Raw genomic sequence first — 20,481 nt, forward strand, 5'->3', positions numbered from 1 at the left:
AAATACAACATCCTTTCTTAATAAAGACCCTCGAGAAAGTCAGGATAGAAGGAACTTACCTAAACATCATAAAAGCCATCTATGAGAAGCTCTCAGCTAACATCATCCTCAACGGGGAAAAACTGAGAGCTTTCCCCTGAGATCAGGAACATGATAGGGATGTCCACTCTCACCACTGTTGTTTAACATAGTGCTGGAAGTCCTAGCATCAGCCATCAGACAACAAAAGGAAACCAAAGACATCAAAATCGGCAAAGAAGAAGTCAAATTTCCACTTTTCACAGATGACATGATACTCTACATAGAAAACCCAAGAGACTCCACCAGAAGCCTACTAGAACTGATCCAAGAATTCAGCCAAGTTGCAGGGTACAAAATCAACGTACGGAAATCGGTTGCATTTTTATACATCAACAATGAAGCAACAGAAAGAGAAATCAAGAAACTGATCCCATTCACAATTGCACAAAAAACCCATAAAATACCTAGGAATAAACCTAACCAAGGATATAAGAGATCTGTATGATGAAAACTATAGAAAACTTATGAAGGAAATTGAAAAAGACACAGAGAAATGGAAAAACATTCCATGCTCATGGACTGGAAGAATAAATATAGTTAAAATGTCATTACTACTCAAAGCAATCTACACATTCAATGCAATCCCAATCAAAATTGCACCAGCATACTTCTCAAAACTAGAACAAACTATCCAAAAATTTGTATGGAACCACAAAAGACCCCAAATAGCCAAAGTAATACTAAAGAATAAAACCAAAACAGGAGGTATCAGCATCCCAGACTTTAGCCTCTACTACAAAGCTGTCATCATCAAGACAGTATGGTATTGGCACAAAAACAGACACATAGACCAATGGAACAGAATTGAGAACTCAGAAGTGGACCCAAAAGTGTACAGCCAACTAATCTTTGACAAAGCAGGAAAGAGTATCCAATGGAGAAAAGACAGCCTCTTTAACAGATGGTGTTGGGAGAACTGGACAGCAACATGCAGAAGAATGAAACTAGATCATTTTCTCACACCATACACAAAAATAAACTCAAAATGAATAAAGGACCTGAACGTGAGACAGGAAACCATCAAAACCCGAGAAGAGAAAGCAGGAAACAACCTCCTTGACCTCCACCGCAGCAACCTCTTGCTTGACACATCCCCAAAAGCAAAAGAATCAAGAGCAAGAATAAACTGTTGGGGGGTGCCTGGGTGGCTTAGTCGGTTAAGTGTCCGACTTTCGCTTAGGTCATGATCTCGTGGTTTGTGGGTTTGAGCCCAGCGTCGGGCTCTGTGCTGACTGCCAGCTCAGAGCCTGGAGCCTGTTTCAGAGTCTGTGACTCCCCCTCTCTCTGACCCTCCCCTGCTCACTCTGTCTTTCTCTCTCTCTCCTAGAAATAAATAAAACATTTAAAAAAAATTAAAAAAAACAACAAAACTGTTGGGACCTTATCAAGATTAAAAGCTTCTGCACCGCAAAGGAAACAATCCATAAAACTAATAGGCAACCAACGGAATGGGAAAAGATAGTTGCAAATGACATATCAGGTAAAGGGTTAATATCCAAAATCTATAAGGAGCTTACCAAATTCCACACCCGAAAAACAAACAACCCAGTGAAGAAATGGGCAGAAGATATGAACAGACACTTCTCCAAAGAGGATATCCAGATGGCAACAGACACATGAAATGATGCTCAGCATCCCTCATCAGGGAAATACAAATCAAAACCACACTGAGATACCACCTCACGCCAGTCAGAGTGGCTAAAATGAGCAAATCAGAGAACTCTAGATGCTGGCGAGGATGTGGAGAAAAGGCCACCCTCCTACACTGTTGGTGGCAATGTAAACTGGTACAGCCCCTCTGGAAAACAGTGTGGAGGTTCCTCAAAAAGTTAACAATAGAACTCCCCTATGACCCAGCAATAACTGCTAGGAATTTACCCAAGGGATACAGGAGTGCTGATGCATAGGAGCACATGTACCCCAATGTTCATACCAGCACTCTCAACAATAGCCAAAACATGGAAAGAGTCTGTGTCCATCAACGGATGAATGGATCAAGAAGATGTGGTTTATCTATATGATGGAATACTACATGGCAATGAGAAGAAATGAAATCTGGCCATGTGTAGCAACATGGTTGGACCTTGAGGGTGTTATGCTGAGCGAAATAAGTCAGGCAGAGAAGGACAAATACCATATATTTGCACGTATAGGAGGATTAGGAGGAACTTAACGGAGGACCAAGGGGGAGAAGAAAGGGGGAAATAGTGGGGGAGAGGGAGAGAGGCAAACCATGAAAGACTCTTGAATACTGAGAACAAACTGAGGACTGATGGGTGTGGGGGGGGAGGGGGGAAATGGGCATGGAGGAGGGCACTTGTGGGGATGAGCACTGGGTGTTATATGGAAACCAACATGACAATAAACTATTTGTAAAAAATAAATAAATAAACAAAAAAATAAATAAATAAAATAAAATTGTGAGAGAAATTGGTGAGATGAGTGTTAGTAATGTATTTTATTTCATCCAATGTAGCCAATATATGATTATTCCAACACAGAATTCATAGAAAAAGTTACTGAGATCTCCTGTCATTGCAAATCTTCAACCTCTGGGGTCTAGCTTATGCTCATGCCACATTTCTATTTGGACTAGAGTCATTTTAAGGGCTCAAGAGCCACATGTGGCTTCTGTGCTGAGCAGCTGCACCTCTAAGCCGTTCCTAACACGATGGACCAGAGTAATTTTTTTTTAAATTTTTTTTATTGTTTTATTTCTGAGAGACAGACAGCGTGAGCAGTGGTGGGTCAGAGAGAGAGAGGGAGACACAGAATCGGAAGCAGGCTCCAGGCTCTGAGCTGGCAGTCAGCACAGAGCCTGATGCGGGGCTTGAACCCACGAACCGTGAGATCATGACCTGAGCCGAAGTTGGACGCTTAACCAACTGAGCCACCCAGGCGCCTCTGGACCAGAGTAATTCTACTAAAGCATGCACAGACTGTGACCTCCTCTGGTCAGGACCTCCGACAGCTTCCCGTCTCACTGAGTCAAACCTAACATGCTTACAAGGCCTGCAGGCTTCCATGCTCTGGCTTCCTGCCTCCTCTCTAACCTCACCTTTCACACTGGTCTTCACTCGTCTCCGTAGCCTGTGCCACATTCGACCCCACCTCCTGGTCTTTGCACCTGCTATTTCCTCAGCCTCTAACACCCTTTCTCCAGATACTTGATGGCTTGTTCCCTTACTTCTCTCAAGCTTCTGCTTAAATGTCGCATGACTGGAGCCCTTCCTTTCCCCTGATCCTTTTCCCCTGCTTTATTTTTATTCATAGCTCTTAACACCACCTGCCATATCTTAGATGTTTGTTTCTGTTTCTCTCACTAGAATATAAACTCTGTCTAATCTGTTCACTGCTCCATTCCTAGTGCCTAGAATAGCACCTGGCACTTGATGGAAATGCAATAAAAATGTGCTGGGTGAACAATGAGCATTTAGAAGGGGCCAAGGGTCCATGCTTACTCTGGCTCGGCAGGCCCTGTCCTTTGTGGTGCTGGGTCTCATGAAGGCAGCTCAACATTTCTGCTCATGTCCCATTTCACCCAGCCTAAACTCACTCTTCTCTTGAAATCCCAGATCAAGCCCAACTTCCTCTAAGAAACCTTTCTGAATGTGTCCAATGAACAGATTCTGTCTGGCCCTTTCCCATCCATTCCATATCTGCCTAATAACTTCCTGAGCATCGGCTATGTGTTGGAAGCCATTCTGAGCCCACTAGTAGAGAAAGCTCCTGGTGAGGTTAAGCAAGTTTGCGTGGTGTCTTGCCATCAGATGATGACCGATATCCACCCCCACTCAATTATTTCTGCTTGAGCATCAACCCCCAAGGTACCTTGTTGACTGGTATCGAGAGTGACTTATCCCCTTATTCTGGCCCTGGTATGATGATTGCACCTTGTGAAGGGACTTACTCTGGGAACTTCTTTTGGTTATGGGAACAGACATTATGTCTCCAGCAGGTCCTGTTTCCCCCAATACTTCCCTTGAGCTATAAACAGGCTAATGACTTCTACTCATAAAAGACTGACCTTTATGTGTACAATTCTGTTTCTACCGTTGCGTTAGTCCGAGAGATTCATACAGCTCAACATGTGAATCAACTAACCAAAACTGTCTCTCATGCCCTAGCTATTCAAGATATCATAAAACTAGACACAAAGGTAAATGCACTCGAAGAGGCTATTCTATGTATTAGAAACGAGCTAAACTCTTTAAAGGTATGGTTGGCTCTCAGGTGCCATAAAGCATATAACTGCACAATTAAGTCTTGCCTGGAGACAAAGAGCCTAACTTAGAGAGAAGGAACAGGTAAGTGCAGAACATAAGTTACTACATACACCTGTGCTAACTGGTGGTGTATAGCAGTCCCTTACATTCTACAAACACCTGCCCTTACACTAGCAGCTGTGATGAGGATGAACAAGAGTATCTACAACTTAACCTATGACTTAATCTTAGCGTTATTAAAATGTGATTGTTATCCTGTTTTTCACATTTTCTTAGTTACTCAACTTCACTATAATTGGGGTAGTTCTGCAAGAATACTTCTGTAAAACCTGTTTCTGTACACTTTCTAAAACATCTTATCACAAAGAACTATCCATTGTAAAAATTCCATTTTCTGATGCCATGTTAACGTTTGACGTATATATAAAGAAACTAAAACTGACAGTGCAGAGATGCCTGCCTCGTGATCAGGAAGAATCTCAGGGCTCTCTCACTCTCTCTCACCGACACCGTCCATCCTTCAGGGACCCCTGGACTGGCTGGAGTGGGTCTCCAGCAGTTATGAGAGTGAAAAATTTAAAGGCCTCTGTGGGCCAGATCAGATGGGGCCCTGGGGAGCTGGAGGCCATGTGCCACCGCTCAATTCTAATGCTACCTGGTGGGAATGTGAGCCCTGTCATGCTAGCGCTGCAGATTTTTCCAGAAAAGCCAGATATGTGGATTTTTAAGTGCATTCTTCTAGTCTTAAAGTGTTTTCACAAACTCAGGTTGACCCAGAGTGCACATATCTTGTCATACCAGGAAGCAAGCAAATATGGCCAGGTTGTGTCAAAAGGGCGCAAATGCCAACCTCAGTGGGCTCTCTCTGGTCACAGATGGACTGAGGATAATAATTGTCATAGATTGAAATGTATCAAGGTGCTCAAATCTGTAAGTCCATAATTACACTACAAAACAGACATAACAAATGAGGTGCTCACATTTGGGGGAGGCTGGGGAACCTCATTTGAACAACTGGTGAATAAAAGCAAGGCTATATTTACTCTGCTTTTCCTCTGCGAACTGTAACTCGGGTAACTATGTAGCTGATGAAGGGGCTCCTCTCCAATGGAAGTATTCCAGGGAACAAACAGAAGGAATGGCAGTAGGAGAGTGCTGCCATCTTGCAATCCCTGGCGAGTTACCGGATCTATGCAGCACTCCACAGTGACTGAGAACGGCACCTAACCTGAAGACCAGGTGTTGAACATAGCCCTTGGTGGAAGTACGTGGCTCCTCAACCATCCCACTTACAAGTAGAGCTAGCTACCCCCTAAACACACAAACAACTGAACCTGAATCTGATCTGGATCTCACTATCCAACTACCAACTGACAGAAGATAGGGGACAAAGGGACACATCAGGGAAAGCACAAACGACCTAATTCCTTCAACAAAATACCGCGAGAAAAATGAGAGATGGAGCAGAAATCTACAAAAAGGAATTTAAGAGACGTATCAACTGATCACATGTGACCTATGTGTACTTCAATGCAAACGATCAAATGGTAAAAAGCATACCTGCATTTGGGGAAGCGTGAATATAAGTGCAGTGGGCCACAGAGCAACATGAGTTCCAACTGTGCAGCCTCAGTCACACGTGAATCTTTCGGATAAATATGGTATTGTAAATGTATCCTTCTTCCCCTCCTCTCTCTCCTCCTCCTCTTTTTTTTTTTTTTAAATGTTTTACTTTTAAGTAATATCTATACCCAACGTGGGGCTCAAACTCACAACCCCGAGATCAAGAGTCGCACACTCCAGTGACTCAGCCAGCCAGGCGCCCCTCCTTATGATCTTAATGACACTTCCTTTTCTCATACGTTATTGTATGAATACGGTATATAATACATGTAACATACAAAACATATGTTAATCAATTGTTTATGTTATCAGTAAGGCTTCCAGTCAACAGTCGGCTGTTAGTAGTTAGGTTTCTGAGGAGTCAAAGGTTATACGTGGATTTTTGACTGTGTGAGGGGTGGGTGCCCCAACCTTTGCATTGTTCAAGGGTCAACTGCCTTTTTTTTTTTAATGTTTATTTTTGAGAGAGTGCCAGTGGGGAAGGGACAGAGAAAGAGGGGGACAGAGGATCTGAAGCAGGCTCTGCGCTGATAGCAGTGAGCCTGAGATGGGGCCCGAACCCATGGATCATGAGATCATGACCTGAGCCTAAGTTGGGACGCTTAACCAACTGAGCCACCCCGGTGCCCCTCCACTGTCTTTGATATTAACGAATTATTGTTAATTTTGCTGGTGTAATATTGATATTGAAGTTAAGTGTTTATAAAGGAGGTCTTGGGGCACCTGGGTGGCTCTTGATTTTGGTTCAGGTCATGATCTTGTGGTTTGTGAGTTTGAGCCCCGCTTCGGGCTCTGTGCTGGCAGCATGGAGCCTGCTTGAGATCCTCTCTCTCACCCTGTCTGCCTCTCCCTCACTCACAATCTCTCTCAAAATAAATAAATAAACTTAGAAAAATAAAAATAAATAAAAAGGAGGTGTCTCCCTGTAAAATTCCCTGGAAGATTGACAGGAGAAATACCAGTAAATAAACCCAAGCTGGATAGGCCTCGACGGTGTTGCACAAGTTCCTCATGGATGGAGATGAGGTTGGCTGGCCGAGCCAGAGGTTCTTACGTGGAATGGGACTTGGGGCAGGCGGGTGATGCTCAGGAGGACTGGGGGACGTGGCAGGGTGCAGAGAGGCCTGTGAGGTCAGGCAGCGTGTGGCTGGAGTACCGAGATGGGCACTGGATTCGGCTCTCCATCCTGCACCCTCCCACCTGAGGCCATGGCAGGCACCGTACGGTCAGCCAGCATGGAGGCCCTGCCCCCCAGCCGCGGCTCCCACGGGGCCCTCTCACCTCTGGGGCCGGCCCCACGGTGCTGGCTTTCCTCCCACCTCCGCTGCCGCCCGGCTGCTTGGATGGCATCTTCTGGAGGAAGTCAGAGATCCTCTGAACTAAGAAATCGCGGTCTTTTAGGTTGGCGAACAGGAAAGTCATTTTGCTCTTGGTGCTAATGGACAGAGGGCTGGGCAGGACACTGGAGCTGTCAGCTTTTTCCACAATAGTCACCTGAGAAGGCAAAAAAAAGCCCTGACCTGTTAGGCACCTGTGTCATGGGACGTAAAGCTGAACGGTTTGCACATGGGAGACGCGGTGGTTCTCTCCTGGCCAGGGCGCTGGGAGGGGTCGGGGGAATTCTCTGGGCCCCAGGGCCTTCACATGTGGACTCTGCTGCTTGTGAGTGCGAACAAGTTCCGTGCACGTCCAAGCCCCGTTTCCCCCTGTTGGTGCGGGGGGCAGCATGTCGGCCTTGCAGGGCCATCATAAGGAAGACGACACAGAATGGAAGGTGCGCAGCCCAGCTGCTGGTCTATTCGATTTCCCAACGCTGTCGGTTACTCCCATACTCTAAAGCACAGTGAACGGCCCTGCGTGCCCGCCATCCTAAGTGCCAGGTCCCACAGCACTTGCCGACAGGTGTGTCCTGGGTCTGGCTCTGACCCTGAGGCATGTGGACAGAGCATCACAGGTGCAGAGGGTGCAGAATGGGCTTTCAAGGGATGCCTCTGCAGAGCCTGCAGCCTAGGGGTGGACTATGGACACATAGGTGAAGCAGAGTCCTCACGGGTGAGCAGGCACCTCCCGGAGGCAGCATGTGAGGTTGAGACCTGGTAGAGTCAGGAAGGAACTGGGGCAGAGGTTGGGGCAGAGTTCCCATTGAACTCTGCATGTGTGTGAGGACGGGACGGGACTAGCCTGACAAACAAGGAAAGGCTGGAGAAACTGGGGCAAGAGTGAGCAGGAGCAGGGCGTGTGAGCGTGTGAGTGTATGTACGTGTAGGAATGTGCACATGCATGTGTTTGTGGGTAAGTGTGTGTGGTGTGTATATATGTGGACGAATGTGTGTGCATGGATATGTGGATGAGTGTGAGATGTGTATACATGTGGGTGTGTGAGATGTGTGTATATGTGGGTGTGAAATGTGTGTATATGTGGATGAGGGTGTGTGAGATGTGTGCACATGTGGGTGAGTGTGTGCGTGTGTGTATATGTGGATGAGTGTAAGGTGTGTACATGTGGGTGAGTGTGTGTGCATGTGTGTATATATGGATGAGGGTGTGTGCATGTGTGTATATGTGGGTGTGTGTGCATGGGTATGTGGATGAGTGTGTGTATATGTGGTATGTGAGATGTGTGTACATGTGTGTATATGTGGGTAAGTGAGATGTGTGTATATGTGGATGAGGGTATGTGCATGTGTGTGTATGTGGGTGAGTGTGTGTGCATGGATATGTGGATGAGGGTGTGTGCAGATGCGTATGAGTGTGTGTTTGTGTGTGTGCACACACCTGCATGCATATAAGCTACGACCTAAGAAGGAGTGAACGCTCACTGAAGTTCCCATAGGTCACAGCAGGCAGCTGGGGACTCTGCTAATCACAGGAGATGCTGCAGGAGCGGGGGCAGGGCACTGACATGCTGTGGGAGGAGGGGCTGACAGGGCTCAGTGCAGGCAGCACCCTCCTGAGGCGGTGGCTGTGGGGAGAAAGGGACACGCTATGGTTGGGATGTGGGAACAAGACAAGGTCAGGAGCAAGGACGGCTCCCGCTTCTCAGCTAAGCAGACGGACGGACAGAAGAACAGATGGAATGCTGCTTCCCAAGTCTGCAACAGGAAGAGCATGTTTGTGGGGTGAGTGCAGTCAAGAGCCCGCTGGGTGCGCAGCTCACTGAGTGGAAGGCCCCGTGAGGCCCCCTGGCGGGCACAAGGAGGATCAGCAGTCGGCTCCGTCCGACTAGCTGCAGAGTTAGGCCCGCCCCCGCCTCAGCCAGAGCCCTCTGCCGTCAGAAATGGCAGATCAGGGGCGTCTGGGTGGCTCAGTTTGTTAGGAATCTAATTCTCAGTTTCCCTCAGGACATGATCTCAGGGTTCATGAGTTTGAGCCCCACCTTGGGCTCTGTGCTGTCAGCGGAACCTACTTGGGATTCTGTCTCTATCTCTCAAAATAAATGAGTAAAACTTAAAAAAAAAAAAAGGTAGGATCATAGGGAGAAACAGAGCTGAGGCCTAAGGAGACCTCTGCACCCGCCCCCAGGCCTCAGGGCCAGGTAAAGCACAGTGCCCAGGACAGACTCACGGGCCCAGCGCAAAAAGGGAACATGCGGTTAGGGGACACCTGAGCCCTTAGCCTGGAGCTTCGGGGTCTGTGGCTCTTTCGAGTCCTGTGCCTCTGACTTCCCTTGGGGGAAACGAGGCAGCACATAGAACTCCCCGCTCCCACTCACAGCTACACCTACGGTTCAAGTGCTTTGTACAAATGCAGGCAGGTCTCACTGTTTTCGGTTTTTAATAAAATCAAGATACTGTGATTTAGGTTATAACTGAGGAACCTCACTGGGCTTCATGCAGTTGTTCTTCATAGAGTTGTCTGTTCTGCTGGGCCACGAGGAAGAGGAGGCCTGGGGACCCGCTGTGACCTTGGGGTCAGCACTTTCCATCGGGGCAGGGGCCCTCCCTCACGGTCCACACCCTTTCCGGCAGCACAGGACAAATGGCCTTACCTAAGAAATGGAAAAAGATACCTCCGACAGGCGGGACTATTCCCGTCCCAGACAGGTGACAGTGGCCTCCTGGCCCTGCTGGAGCCCGAGTCACAGCCAAGGCAAGTGTCGGGAGGGGAACAGTGAGATGGCCTCTGAGAGTGACATGGTAGAGCTGGTGAGGTGTCAGAGTCCTCCAAGCCCAGCCAAGGCAGGACTTTACTCAAGTCCACTGTAGGGCTGGGAAGGCAGGACTCGGGGACACTCACCCTCCGGAGGCCACTGGGGTGTGACCAGGGAGGCACAGGACTTCCCTGAAGTTACCTCATGTCCCAGTGAGCACTCCTAGATGCCAAACCCCGCCCTGCTGCCCAGCACGTGTGGGGGTCCCTGAGGGAGCCTAGCCACATGGAGGGGCTCAGGGAAGCCGCTGACTCGCTCTGTGCCCTCCACAGCCCTGCCACTGGGTGCCACGGAGCCGGCATGGGTGCCAGGGGCTCACCTCCCGGAGGGGTATGATGAGGTGGCACGCGTCCTCCTCTTTGCTGGCGAAGCAGATGTAGTTCCCGGAGATGAACATCTGGCCAGGGATGTGCAGTTTGTTGAACGGGGTCCACAGCGTACAGCCTGTGTGGCCATCCAGGCGCTCGTCCCTGGGCAGCCGGAACGTGGCCCGGTAGCACTCGTTCTTGGCCCGGGCGTCCAGGTCTCTGGAAAACCAAGGTGGGGGAGGGAGGAAAGGGCAGGAGAGTGAGGATGCAATATGCCCACGGCGGGGCCTCACACGGCCTTGGATTCTTTGCAGTTGTGCCCCAGGGGTCTTGGAGTTCAGTAAAGCACACACAGCAGATGGCCGGGTGCTGTGAGACATCTGTGTAACCAGCAGAGGACATGCACACAGCAAACAGCACGTCCTTGGGCCCCGAGGGCTCTGGAACACACCCAGAGCTTGACAGGGCTTGACACATCCCTTGGTCAGTGCTGAAGATGGACAGGGCCCCAGTGCCTGGGGTTCCCTGCACCCGCCCTGCATGCCTCTGCCCGGAGGCTGCTACTTCTGCCAGGGAAGACCCAGCCCCACCCAGACCCCCAGAGGGGGACTCCCCAAGACGCCCTGTTGATGAATACAAGGGCACGCCGTGCAAGGTGGCCGCCTGGCACCCCGGTCCTGGTCTCTTTGGTGGCTCTTTCCTTGGACACATGTCTCTCCCCAGCTCCATGGGGGCTGCCAGCAGTGGGAGCAGGGCCTGGCAGGCACACCCTGATGGACGGTGCCAAGTCCTGGCCCTGCTCATTTCCTTTCTGGAAGGTTCTAGGAGCAACCCCATCACTTACACAGGGAGAGTGAAATCCTTGGATGGCCATGCTCGTCCTGAAGGTACACCCCAGGGTCTGGGCCGAGGCCATGGCCTCTGGGGGCACCCCAGGAAACTGCCTGGTGGGGATGAGGTCTTGGTACACGAGTGTGAATCCGGGGACCCCTGAGGTCCCGGCCAGCCTTGTGGGTTTGCAGCTACAATCGAGGAACACAGATGAAAGTGCTCCAGGGAAGGGGCACAGCCACTATTACTGCAGGTGAGCCCCTCTGCCTCACAGGGCTTCGAGAAGTAACTCTTTGTGGTTAGGCAGTAGCTACTTTTGGATGGCACCTCTGCGAACTTCATGGTGTCCTCCTGTCCCATGCATACCCCAAGAGGGGGGCGGGTCCCCCCCACCCCGGGGCAGCCGCTCACCGCTTCAGAGCCGAGATGTTCCTGTGGGGCCGGGAGGGCCTGGGCAGTGCCTTGTCCTCCAGGAAGCCCTCGCTGTCCAGCAGCTGCCGCATAGCAAGGTTGGCCAGCTGCTCCATGAGCTTGAAGGTCTCCCCGATGTTGAGGAACATGGAGAAGAAGAGCTCCTGGTCGCGGGTGTCCACACGGATGCTCTCGGGGAAGAGCAGTGTGGCATTCTTCTCCAGCCTCGTGACGTCCACCCACTGCACCACCAGGCTCACTGCACGCCAGCGGGGACAGACACGCCAGTGGGTCAGATGGGCTGCGGGGCTGGGCAGCACGAGCACCCACTGGGACAGCCGCTCCCCGAGGGCATCACTGACTGTGTGTCCCCTGTGCCTGAGCCTGGCTGTGCTGGGACAGGTGCCCTACATGGAGGGACCAGCCCCGAGAATATCCGGGGTGAGTATGTGCCCACAAATGATCGAAGGGTGACACAGACAAACATGGGGAAGTGAGCTGAGACCCTGGCCTGGAGAAGCCTACCTAGTGGGAGTGTGCTGCCAGAGGGCACGCTGACCCCTGCCTGGTGAGAAGGTCGGGGGACAGGGTGGAGAGGGGAGAAGGGCAGGCGAGAGCGTGTGGCAGGTGCATGGCTGGTGGGGCGAGGCCTTGCTGGGTTCCTTGCTGGGAGCTCCTTCTCAGGGTGATGTAGCAGCAGAGGGCACCAGCCTCGTGTCCCAAGACAGGCAGGGTCCTGCGCACCAAGGCACCCCATAACCCGGGGCCACTCAGGGATGGCAGGTGCCCTTAGATATTCCACTTAAAGGAGAGAAGGGAGCCCCCCCACAGTCACTCTATGAGGAACCACGTTGGTGGATGCAGGCAGGATGGAGGGCCCTCAAGAGCCAGGGGCAGGCCTAGCTCAAGTCTGGGCCTCCCTGCCGAGAGCGTTGAGGTGCACTGGGTTTCGGACACTCAAGAACCCTGGTGGTCTGGGGCGGGGTCGGTGGGGAGAGAAACTGAGGACGAGGGCCTGCCCACCGTGGTTACCTTCCTTCCCCAGCAAGAACGAGTAGAAGCACAGGTGGTTGACAGTCAGGTAGAGCCAGCCCTGCCGGGGCACACGGCCTTTCCAGTAGCTGCAGGAGTAGTAGTTGACCAGCTTCTCCCCCTCCGGCATCCCGAACTGCTTCCGCATCTTCAGCTCAGCCTCCTTGAACTTCCCAGGGTCCTCATCTCCCTGGGGCTGCAGGTTCTTGTTCTCTTCTGCGATGATGCCCTAGAGGAGGACAAGGAAACTGACTCCTGGCCGGCCCAGGGGTTCCCGTGGCCCCAGGGAAATCAGGACTCTTGTTCACTGGCCCCAGGGCAATGTAGGTCTTACTATGAACCCCAAAGCACACGGAGAAGAGCCGAGGAACGCTTGGTGTCATCTGCCCAGGTCTAGAAAGTTCTGGCATAATGAAATCAGGGGCTTGCCCAAAGCAACTTTGCACCGCAAAACTTTGACCCGATCAGAGCGCCTAAGAAATCTAATTGAAGGCAAAATAACTGAACAAAAAGAAGACACACACAAGTATGCGCTCGGGTAGATGCTCCTTACTGTCCCCCCAGGAGGGGAAACAACCTATGCTATATCATAACCACAATGCTGTATCATTGCATCAGTCTTTACGCATATTCCACTAAGTACACCATACACGACTTAGCCCCTGACATAAGGTACTCAGCATGGTACTCATAAGTGCTACCCTAGCAAACAGCGCCACTGTCACTCTGCGTAACAGGTAGCAGCTGCTTCCCCCCCACCACAGGCTGCAAGGCGCCATTTCCAGTCTTTTTGCTGACAGTGCTGCAGAGAATGTGTCATTCTGCACGTATGATGACACCGTTGGGTAAATTCCAAGGACGGGAATCGCTGGGTCAGAGGGTGCACACATTTTTAAGTACTGTTCGTCTTATAAACGAGACATGCCTCTGGCTATTCTCTCACTTCCAGCTTTTTCCTGTTACGGTGGCTAAGGCACTGGCCATCAGAGCTGCTCCTCTCCGGGGAATGGGAACTCCCAGCTAAGCTGGGTCAGACTCCTGTGGCTGGCTGGGAGAAGTGGGGACCTGCACGGCCAGGAGTTCAAACGCCCCTTTTGAGACTGAGAGAGGGGGAGTGAACGCTTGCCTTCCATTTCTTTTTTTTTTTTTTTAAATATTTTTATTTATTTCTAGGAGAGAGAGAGAGAGACAGTGTGAGCAGGGGAGGGTCAGAGAGGGAGACACAGACTCTGAAATAGGCTCCAGGCTCTGAGCTGGCAGTCAGCACAGAGCCAGACGCGGGGCTCGAACCCACGAACCGCGAGATTATGACCTAAGAGAAAGTCAGACGCTTAACCAATTAAGCCACCCAGGCACCCCGCTTGCCTTCCATTTCTGGTAAAGAGAGAGAAGACCCACACCACACTGTCTGAAGGTTCAATAAGATGACACAGACGAATCCTGCCAGCCTGCAGCAGGGAGCAGGAGCCAGTAGCAGAAGGTGAACCTTACGTGAATCTTGCCCTTGACGAAGGTGGTGATATCTTCCTCATTGTCAAAGATGGACAGCGTCTGGAGTAAGTTATTTTCCAGCCATTCCCAGTGCTTTGTGATCTCTTTCCGGGAAGAACCTAGGGGAGGTTTGGTGGAGTAAAGAGGAGGAAAATCATAAAATCACCAGGCCTTACACATAAATTCAGAGACTAAAACAGAAGACCTAATTTGCTATATCCAAAAGACTCCAATCTTCAGGCTGCTTACTCTTTTCCTTCTTAATCTTCGTGTATAAGGGCGCCTGGGTGACTCAGTCAGTTAAGTGCCTGACTTTGGCTCAGGTCATGATCTCGTGCATCAGGCTCTGTGCTGACAGCTCGGAGCCTGGAGCTTGCTTCGGATTCTGTGTCTCCCTCTCTCTCTGCCCCTCCCCTGCTTACACTCTGTCTCTCTCTCCCTCTCTCTCTCAAAAATAAATAAACATTAAAAAAACCCCACAACTTTACATATATAACAATAGTCATGAACATGAAAAACGGTTCAGGCAGAATCGTAGTCATGTGGATGATAAAGCTTCCATCTCCCCCAGCACCAAGGAAGAGTGACCACTAGCTTCCTACGTGCCCTTCCAGAAATAGGTCTATAGCTCTGCGGGTTTGCTTAGTTGTAAAGGTTTCCCTTCTAGATAAAAGGACTTCATGTGGTCTTTGATATACAGGTGACTGACTGGACACTCAGACTTGGCGTGAGTGCCTGCAGTTTCAGGAGGACTCAGGTGTGCACAGACAGCAGCCCGAGGGAGCTGCCTGCAGGACACCAGGCTCCCGGCCGGCCAGCCTTGTGCAGGGCAAGCCAGAGGCTCTCATCTGCTCTCTCTGAAGCCAGAGGCGCCCACCCAGGCCTTTGCCTGCAAGCTCCTCCTCCCCAACCCTGCTCACACCCCAGCCCTGGTCCTGCCCCCTTCGGGAACCCCCATCTGACCCCTGCAGCTCCTGGCTGGCCCTCAGTGTCAGCCCTGCCTAGGAGGCGGTCCCTGCCCTCCTCAGGGAGGGTCCTGGAGGGCACAGCAGCTCCAGTGGTAATGGAAAAACTTAGAGAGGTAGTTTTAACGCCATTCCCAAAGGGCAGGACAGCTGTTTTCTCTGTCTACCCCCCCCCCCCCCAACTTCCTCCTGGCGGAGAGAATTGGGAGGAGAAGCAAAGGGATGAAAGGAGTCTCTGCCTTGCCTGGCTTCCCCTGAATTCTCTTGGATTTTGCCTGTGCCTGGCAGGGGGTTTGCATTCACGAACTTCCCCCTTGCGGGGAAGGGGCAGAGAGAGAGGGAGAGAATCCCAAGAAGGCTCTGCACTGTCAGTGCGGAGCCTGACTCGGGGCTTGAACTCGCAAACCATGAGATCATGACCTGAGCTGAAACCAACCAAGGGTTGGACGCCTAACTGACTGAGCCCCCCAGGCACCCCTCAGGAACTGTTTTCTGAACGAATGAACACCAGAAGAATAAAAGCCCTGCACCCTTCTCAGCTGATCTGGGTTGAACAGTTTATGGACTGTGAGTGCCTGCAGTAAGGCCCACAGATTAGGCACGGAGGGAGCCTGAGTAAAGACCCAAGGCCAGGGTGGCTGCATAGACATTTTTGCTGGGGTGCCTGTCACCCCATCCTTCCTTACCTAGCAACACCCTTGCAGCAGCTGAAGACTCAATCCTGATGCTGCCCTGGCCAGGCCGAGTTGGTCCCTAGCATCTCCTCTGTCCCAGGCACCTTGCTGTGGCTCTGGTAGTGTTGGTGAAGGTTGATTGCTCCTTTACATTTACCCAAGGAGTTCACTACTCTAACAATCAATACTGAGTTAAGACCCTTCCCCTCCCCCCTGGGCTGGTGTGAGGATGCCCATGTGAAGGTGATTCAACCCAACAACTGTCAGTGAATCACAACAGCAATCAAAATTACTCCTGCACGGGGGTGCCTGGCTGGCTCTGTTGGTTAAGCATCCGACTTCACTCAGGCCATGATCTCGCAGTTCGTGATTCCGAGCCCCACCATCAGGCTCTGTGTTGAAAGCTCAGGGCCTAGAGCCTGCTTCAGATGCTCTCTCCCTCTCTCTCTCTGCCCCTCCCCCACTCATGCTATCTCTTTCTGTCTCAAAAATAAATGCTAAAAAAAAATTTTTTTTAAATTACTCCTGCATTATCGCACAATTTCCCTTTTCCCACCCCGTTTTGCCTTTGGGCTTCTTTTGTGGCCTCCTTTCCCTGGTGCACAGAGGCCAATGCCTAGTTGGTAGAAGAAGGATCTCTCTCTCTCTCTTTTTTTGCCAAGGATCCACATTTGAATTTGGAAGTTAAATTTGCAAGTGATACAGTTCTAGTGCCATTGTCTTTCATGCACATGTTCCTGGCAACCCCCAACAGAAGGAATGTTGTCAACACTGCCTGTGTGGATCTGTCTGCACTTTGAGTATAAATATTTACATGTGCATTCAAAAAAAATATTAGTTAGTAGTAACTCAATCTTCATTTAGCACCAAGTAAACACAAGCTATGCCATCTTTATGTTACATTCAGAGAGTAACAAGAATAGCTAATTATTATTAAGTGCTACTTCTGTTTTCAGAACTTCTCATGGGATATCTTATTTACTTCTTAGAGAACCCTGAAGACAGTACCATTATTTTTGTTTTATATGATGGAGGTGACGCACAGAAAGGTTAAGTAAGTTGCCCAGTGTCACACAGCGGAGATGTAACCAAACCATGGTCCTGGCCCAGGCTGCCTGGCTGCTCAGACTCTACCCTGGTCTAGTGGGGAGCCAGTGAGCCCCCAGCATAAAAGTGCTCATAAAGACACGGCGAGTGCAGAAGAACAAGAAGGAAAGGTGGATACCTGGATCTGGGGAATCTGGTTTTCCACAGGAGCTGCCACTGGGCGGGTTCTCAACAGAGTGGAAGGTTGGGTGGATGTGGGGGGACACGATGCATTGGCCAGGGCAGGTGTGCCTGGTCTGGCTGAAGGCCAGTTGTGAGATGAGGGGAGGATGGAAGTGGAGGCAGCCTGGCCCTGAAAGTCCTTTAATGGCAGGTCAAGGAGCCAGGATCACTGGGCAGGCGTCAGCAAGAGCATGCCTGCTTTTGCAGAGCTGAAGGGGAAGGAGGGAGGCACAGCAGAGGCCAGTGCAGGCCTGGGGGAGGTGGCAGAAATGGGAGGTCAGTGTGTGTGGCCTGAGGCTAAGGACTAAGGCTCCCCAGCACCAGGCCCTGCTGGTTCCCACACTGCCACAGGCATGGCTTCTTCTCACTGCCACGGACTGTCTCCTCCTCATCTGCTGAGAAAGAACATCGCTGAGACAGGGGGAAATCTCGAGAGCTCATTTAATTTTATTAAAAAAAGTTTTGAAGTATTTATTTTTGAGAGAGAGAGAGAGAGAGAGAGCGAGAGTGCATGAGCAGGGGAGGGGCAGAGAGAGAAGGAGACACATAATTCAAAACAGGCTCCAGGCTCTGAGCTGTCAGTGCAGAGCCCGATATGGGGCTTGAACTAACAAACTGAGAGACCATGACCTGAGCCGAAGTCAGACGCTTAACTGACTGTGCCAACCAGGTGCTCCAAGGGCCCATTTTTAAAATTAGTTAATTAATTAATTTATTATTTTAAAAGTTTTATTTATTTGAGAAAGCGAGAGCATGCACACATGCACAAGTGCACACAAATGGGGGAGGGGCAGACAGAAGGAGAGAGTCCCGGTCAGGCCCGGCATCCTCAGCACGGAGCCTGATTCAGGGCTGAAACCCACGAACCAAGAAACCATGACCCGAACCAAAATCAAGAGTCAGATACTTAACCGACTGAGACCCCCAGGGGCCTCCCCAAGGGCCCACTGTAGAGTGCTATGTCTCCTTGCAGCCTAGGCACAGGACAACCTCCCTGGGCCCCACCTCATAGGAAGCCCCTCTCTCGGCAGACTCTGGAACCAGGAGAGCAGGGGTCCCACCAGGCCCCCACCTGGCCTTGGGCAATCCCAGACTTCGAAGCCTTTGTTGATTCCTGCACAGGGGAAAAGGGCACCCCTGTTCAGGTGCCAGGGAGGAAGATGACCTTTGAAGAAGAGGTCTCAGCTGTGAACGCTCTCATCCTCTCTCAGGACTCCTAATCCCTGCGGGGCCAGTTTCCTCATCTTCAAAATACAGGAAAAAAAAAAAAACCCAAAAAACAAAGTTCCACCTTCCGGAGTTTTTGGGAAGTTCACATAAGTGCCTGGCCCGCTCAAGTGCTGTCTGTGTGCTGGCTTTGACCGTTAATGCATCCCAGTGACCTCCGCCGGGCTGGCACCCATGGAAAGGGGACCTCCTCCCAGACTCTAGCGAGGGCTGAGCATGTCTCCTCCCGGGGGGACGGCTACCGCTGGTCCCGTTATTCACAGCAGGTCCATTCTGTAAAGTCTCCTGGGACAAGACTGATCCCAGGGGAGCCACAGGGAAGGCTAAGCTCCTGTCAACCTGTGGTCACAACATTTTCATCAAATGATCAATATATGACTTTGTTTTATGTGGCTCTCTGTTTGAAAGCACCCTATTTAACATACATTATTCCCTGATGTGGAACACCTGGCTAGCAGCTCTGTGTGCCCGCCCCTGAAGGAAGCTTCTCTAACACACATACTTTCTTCATGAGGCACATCACACTTTCCTGTGCTTAGGAACGCAGCCAGCACCTTGGCATTACATTTGGGGCCACTTTATTTATATGTAGAGTATTTATTTATTAAATTTTTTTGTTTATTTATTTTTGAGAGAGAGAGACAGAGCACGAGCAGGGGAGGGGCAGAGAGTGAAGGAGACACAAAATCTGAAGCAGGCTCCAGGCTCCGAGCTGTCAGCGTAGAGCCTGATACAGGGTTCAAAGCCAAAAACTGTGAGATCATGACCTGAGCTGAAGTTGGACACTTCACTGACTGAGCCACCCAGGCGCCCTGATTTATTTATTTTTGAAGTTTATTTATTTTGAGCGAGAGCATGAGAGAGTGCATGTGTGGGGGGGAGGGGCGGTGAGAGAGGGAGAAAGAGAGAATCCCAAGCAGGGCTTGATCCCAGGAACTGTGAGACCATGACCTGAGCCGAAACCAAGAGTCGGATGCTCAACCAATGGAGCCACCCAGGTGTCCATTTCCCCATTTGAAACAAAGTCACCAAAAAAACACAAAACTGTCCAAAGTAAGGCACTGAGACTACAGAAAGGACCCTGGTTTACAGTTTGACAGCTGACACAAGAAGACAGAAGCACTCCTTGTTCTTGTATCCCCCTCGGCTGGGAACCTGTGTGTCCAACGACTCCCATTTTTCACTGCTCTGCACATGCGCATTCCCACCACGTCTGCAAAGAGTCCCAAGGCACTACAGGGCACCTGTGAACCTCTGCGCTGCCCTCCTAAGCTGGATGCCTGCCTGGGCTGTGGGGTCTGAACGAGGTAGCACCAGCTTCTCTGGAGGCAATATCCAGGCCAGGCTGGGTCCCCTCCCTGCTGGTGCCACCCCCCCCCCCGCCCCCCTGCTCATCCAGGATGGGCCCTGTCCAACATCCCGTGTGATTCAAGGCACCTACCACATGCCACTGTCCAGTAGACCTGTGAGTCCTGGGTCTGGTGCAGGATTCGGTAAGGGGCCACGCGGGCACTGGAGTCCAACACCACGTCCAGGGTGCCCACGAGAAGACCTGGGAGCAGGACAGAGAGTGAGGGTGAGGGAGAGCCACACGGGCAGTGGAGCCCCAGAGGCAGCCAGAACGGCAGCACTGCCCTCAATGCCACGAGGCAATGACACATCTGGCATCACCCCCGTCCACCAAGTGACTTCTTTTTCCTCAAAGGCCTTTGGCTGAATCTGATCCCTATCAAAAAATCCCCTCCCATGTCTTCCTGGAAGACTTCTGCTTCTTTCCCTGACTCACAAATCCTTGCAAGCAGGGACAGACTCAGGATTTAGGGGGGCCTTTTCATTTATTTTTTATTTTAAAAAATCTTTTTTTTTTTAATTAAAAAAATTTTTTTATAGTTTAATTATTTTTGAGACAGAGAGAGCATTAGCGGGGGAGGGACAGAGAGAGAGGGAGACACAGAATCTGAAACAGGCTCCAGGCTCTGAGCTGTCTGCACAGAACCCGATGTGGGGCTGGAACCCACAAACCACGAAATCATGATCTAAGCTGAAGTCGGATGCTTAACCAACTGAGCCACTCAGCCGCGCCCCCCCAAAAATCTTTTTTAATGTTTATTTTGAGGAAGAGAGAGAGACAGAGAGAGAGAGAGGGAGGGAGAGGGAGGGGCAGAGAGAGAGGAAGACACAGAATCCGAAGCA

The 20,481-nt window shown here is 50.8% G+C and overlaps 1 protein-coding gene across 4 annotated transcripts in view; it reads right to left on the reverse strand.

Moving 5' to 3' along the window:
- The window catches only part of TBC1D9B (TBC1 domain family member 9B), a 47,633-nt gene that overhangs the window by 23,701 nt on the left and 3,451 nt on the right, over nt 1-20,481 (reverse strand). For all 4 annotated transcript variants that reach the window (XM_039252826.1, XM_039252824.1, XM_039252825.1 and 1 more), the window contains exons 2-7: nt 19,730-19,840; nt 14,154-14,272; nt 12,663-12,891; nt 11,631-11,889; nt 10,400-10,607; nt 7,212-7,424 (exon numbers count right to left, since the gene is read on the reverse strand). In XM_039252826.1, the coding sequence (XP_039108757.1) occupies nt 7,212-7,424; nt 10,400-10,607; nt 11,631-11,889; nt 12,663-12,891; nt 14,154-14,272; nt 19,730-19,840 (1,139 nt within the window). The remainder of the gene's footprint in view (nt 1-7,211; nt 7,425-10,399; nt 10,608-11,630; nt 11,890-12,662; nt 12,892-14,153; nt 14,273-19,729; nt 19,841-20,481) is intronic.

The sequence above is a fragment of the Hyaena hyaena genome, unplaced genomic scaffold (assembly GCF_003009895.1).
Source record: "Hyaena hyaena isolate Hyena2069 unplaced genomic scaffold, ASM300989v1 scaffold_428, whole genome shotgun sequence".
Classification (NCBI taxonomy): Eukaryota; Metazoa; Chordata; class Mammalia; order Carnivora; family Hyaenidae; genus Hyaena; species Hyaena hyaena.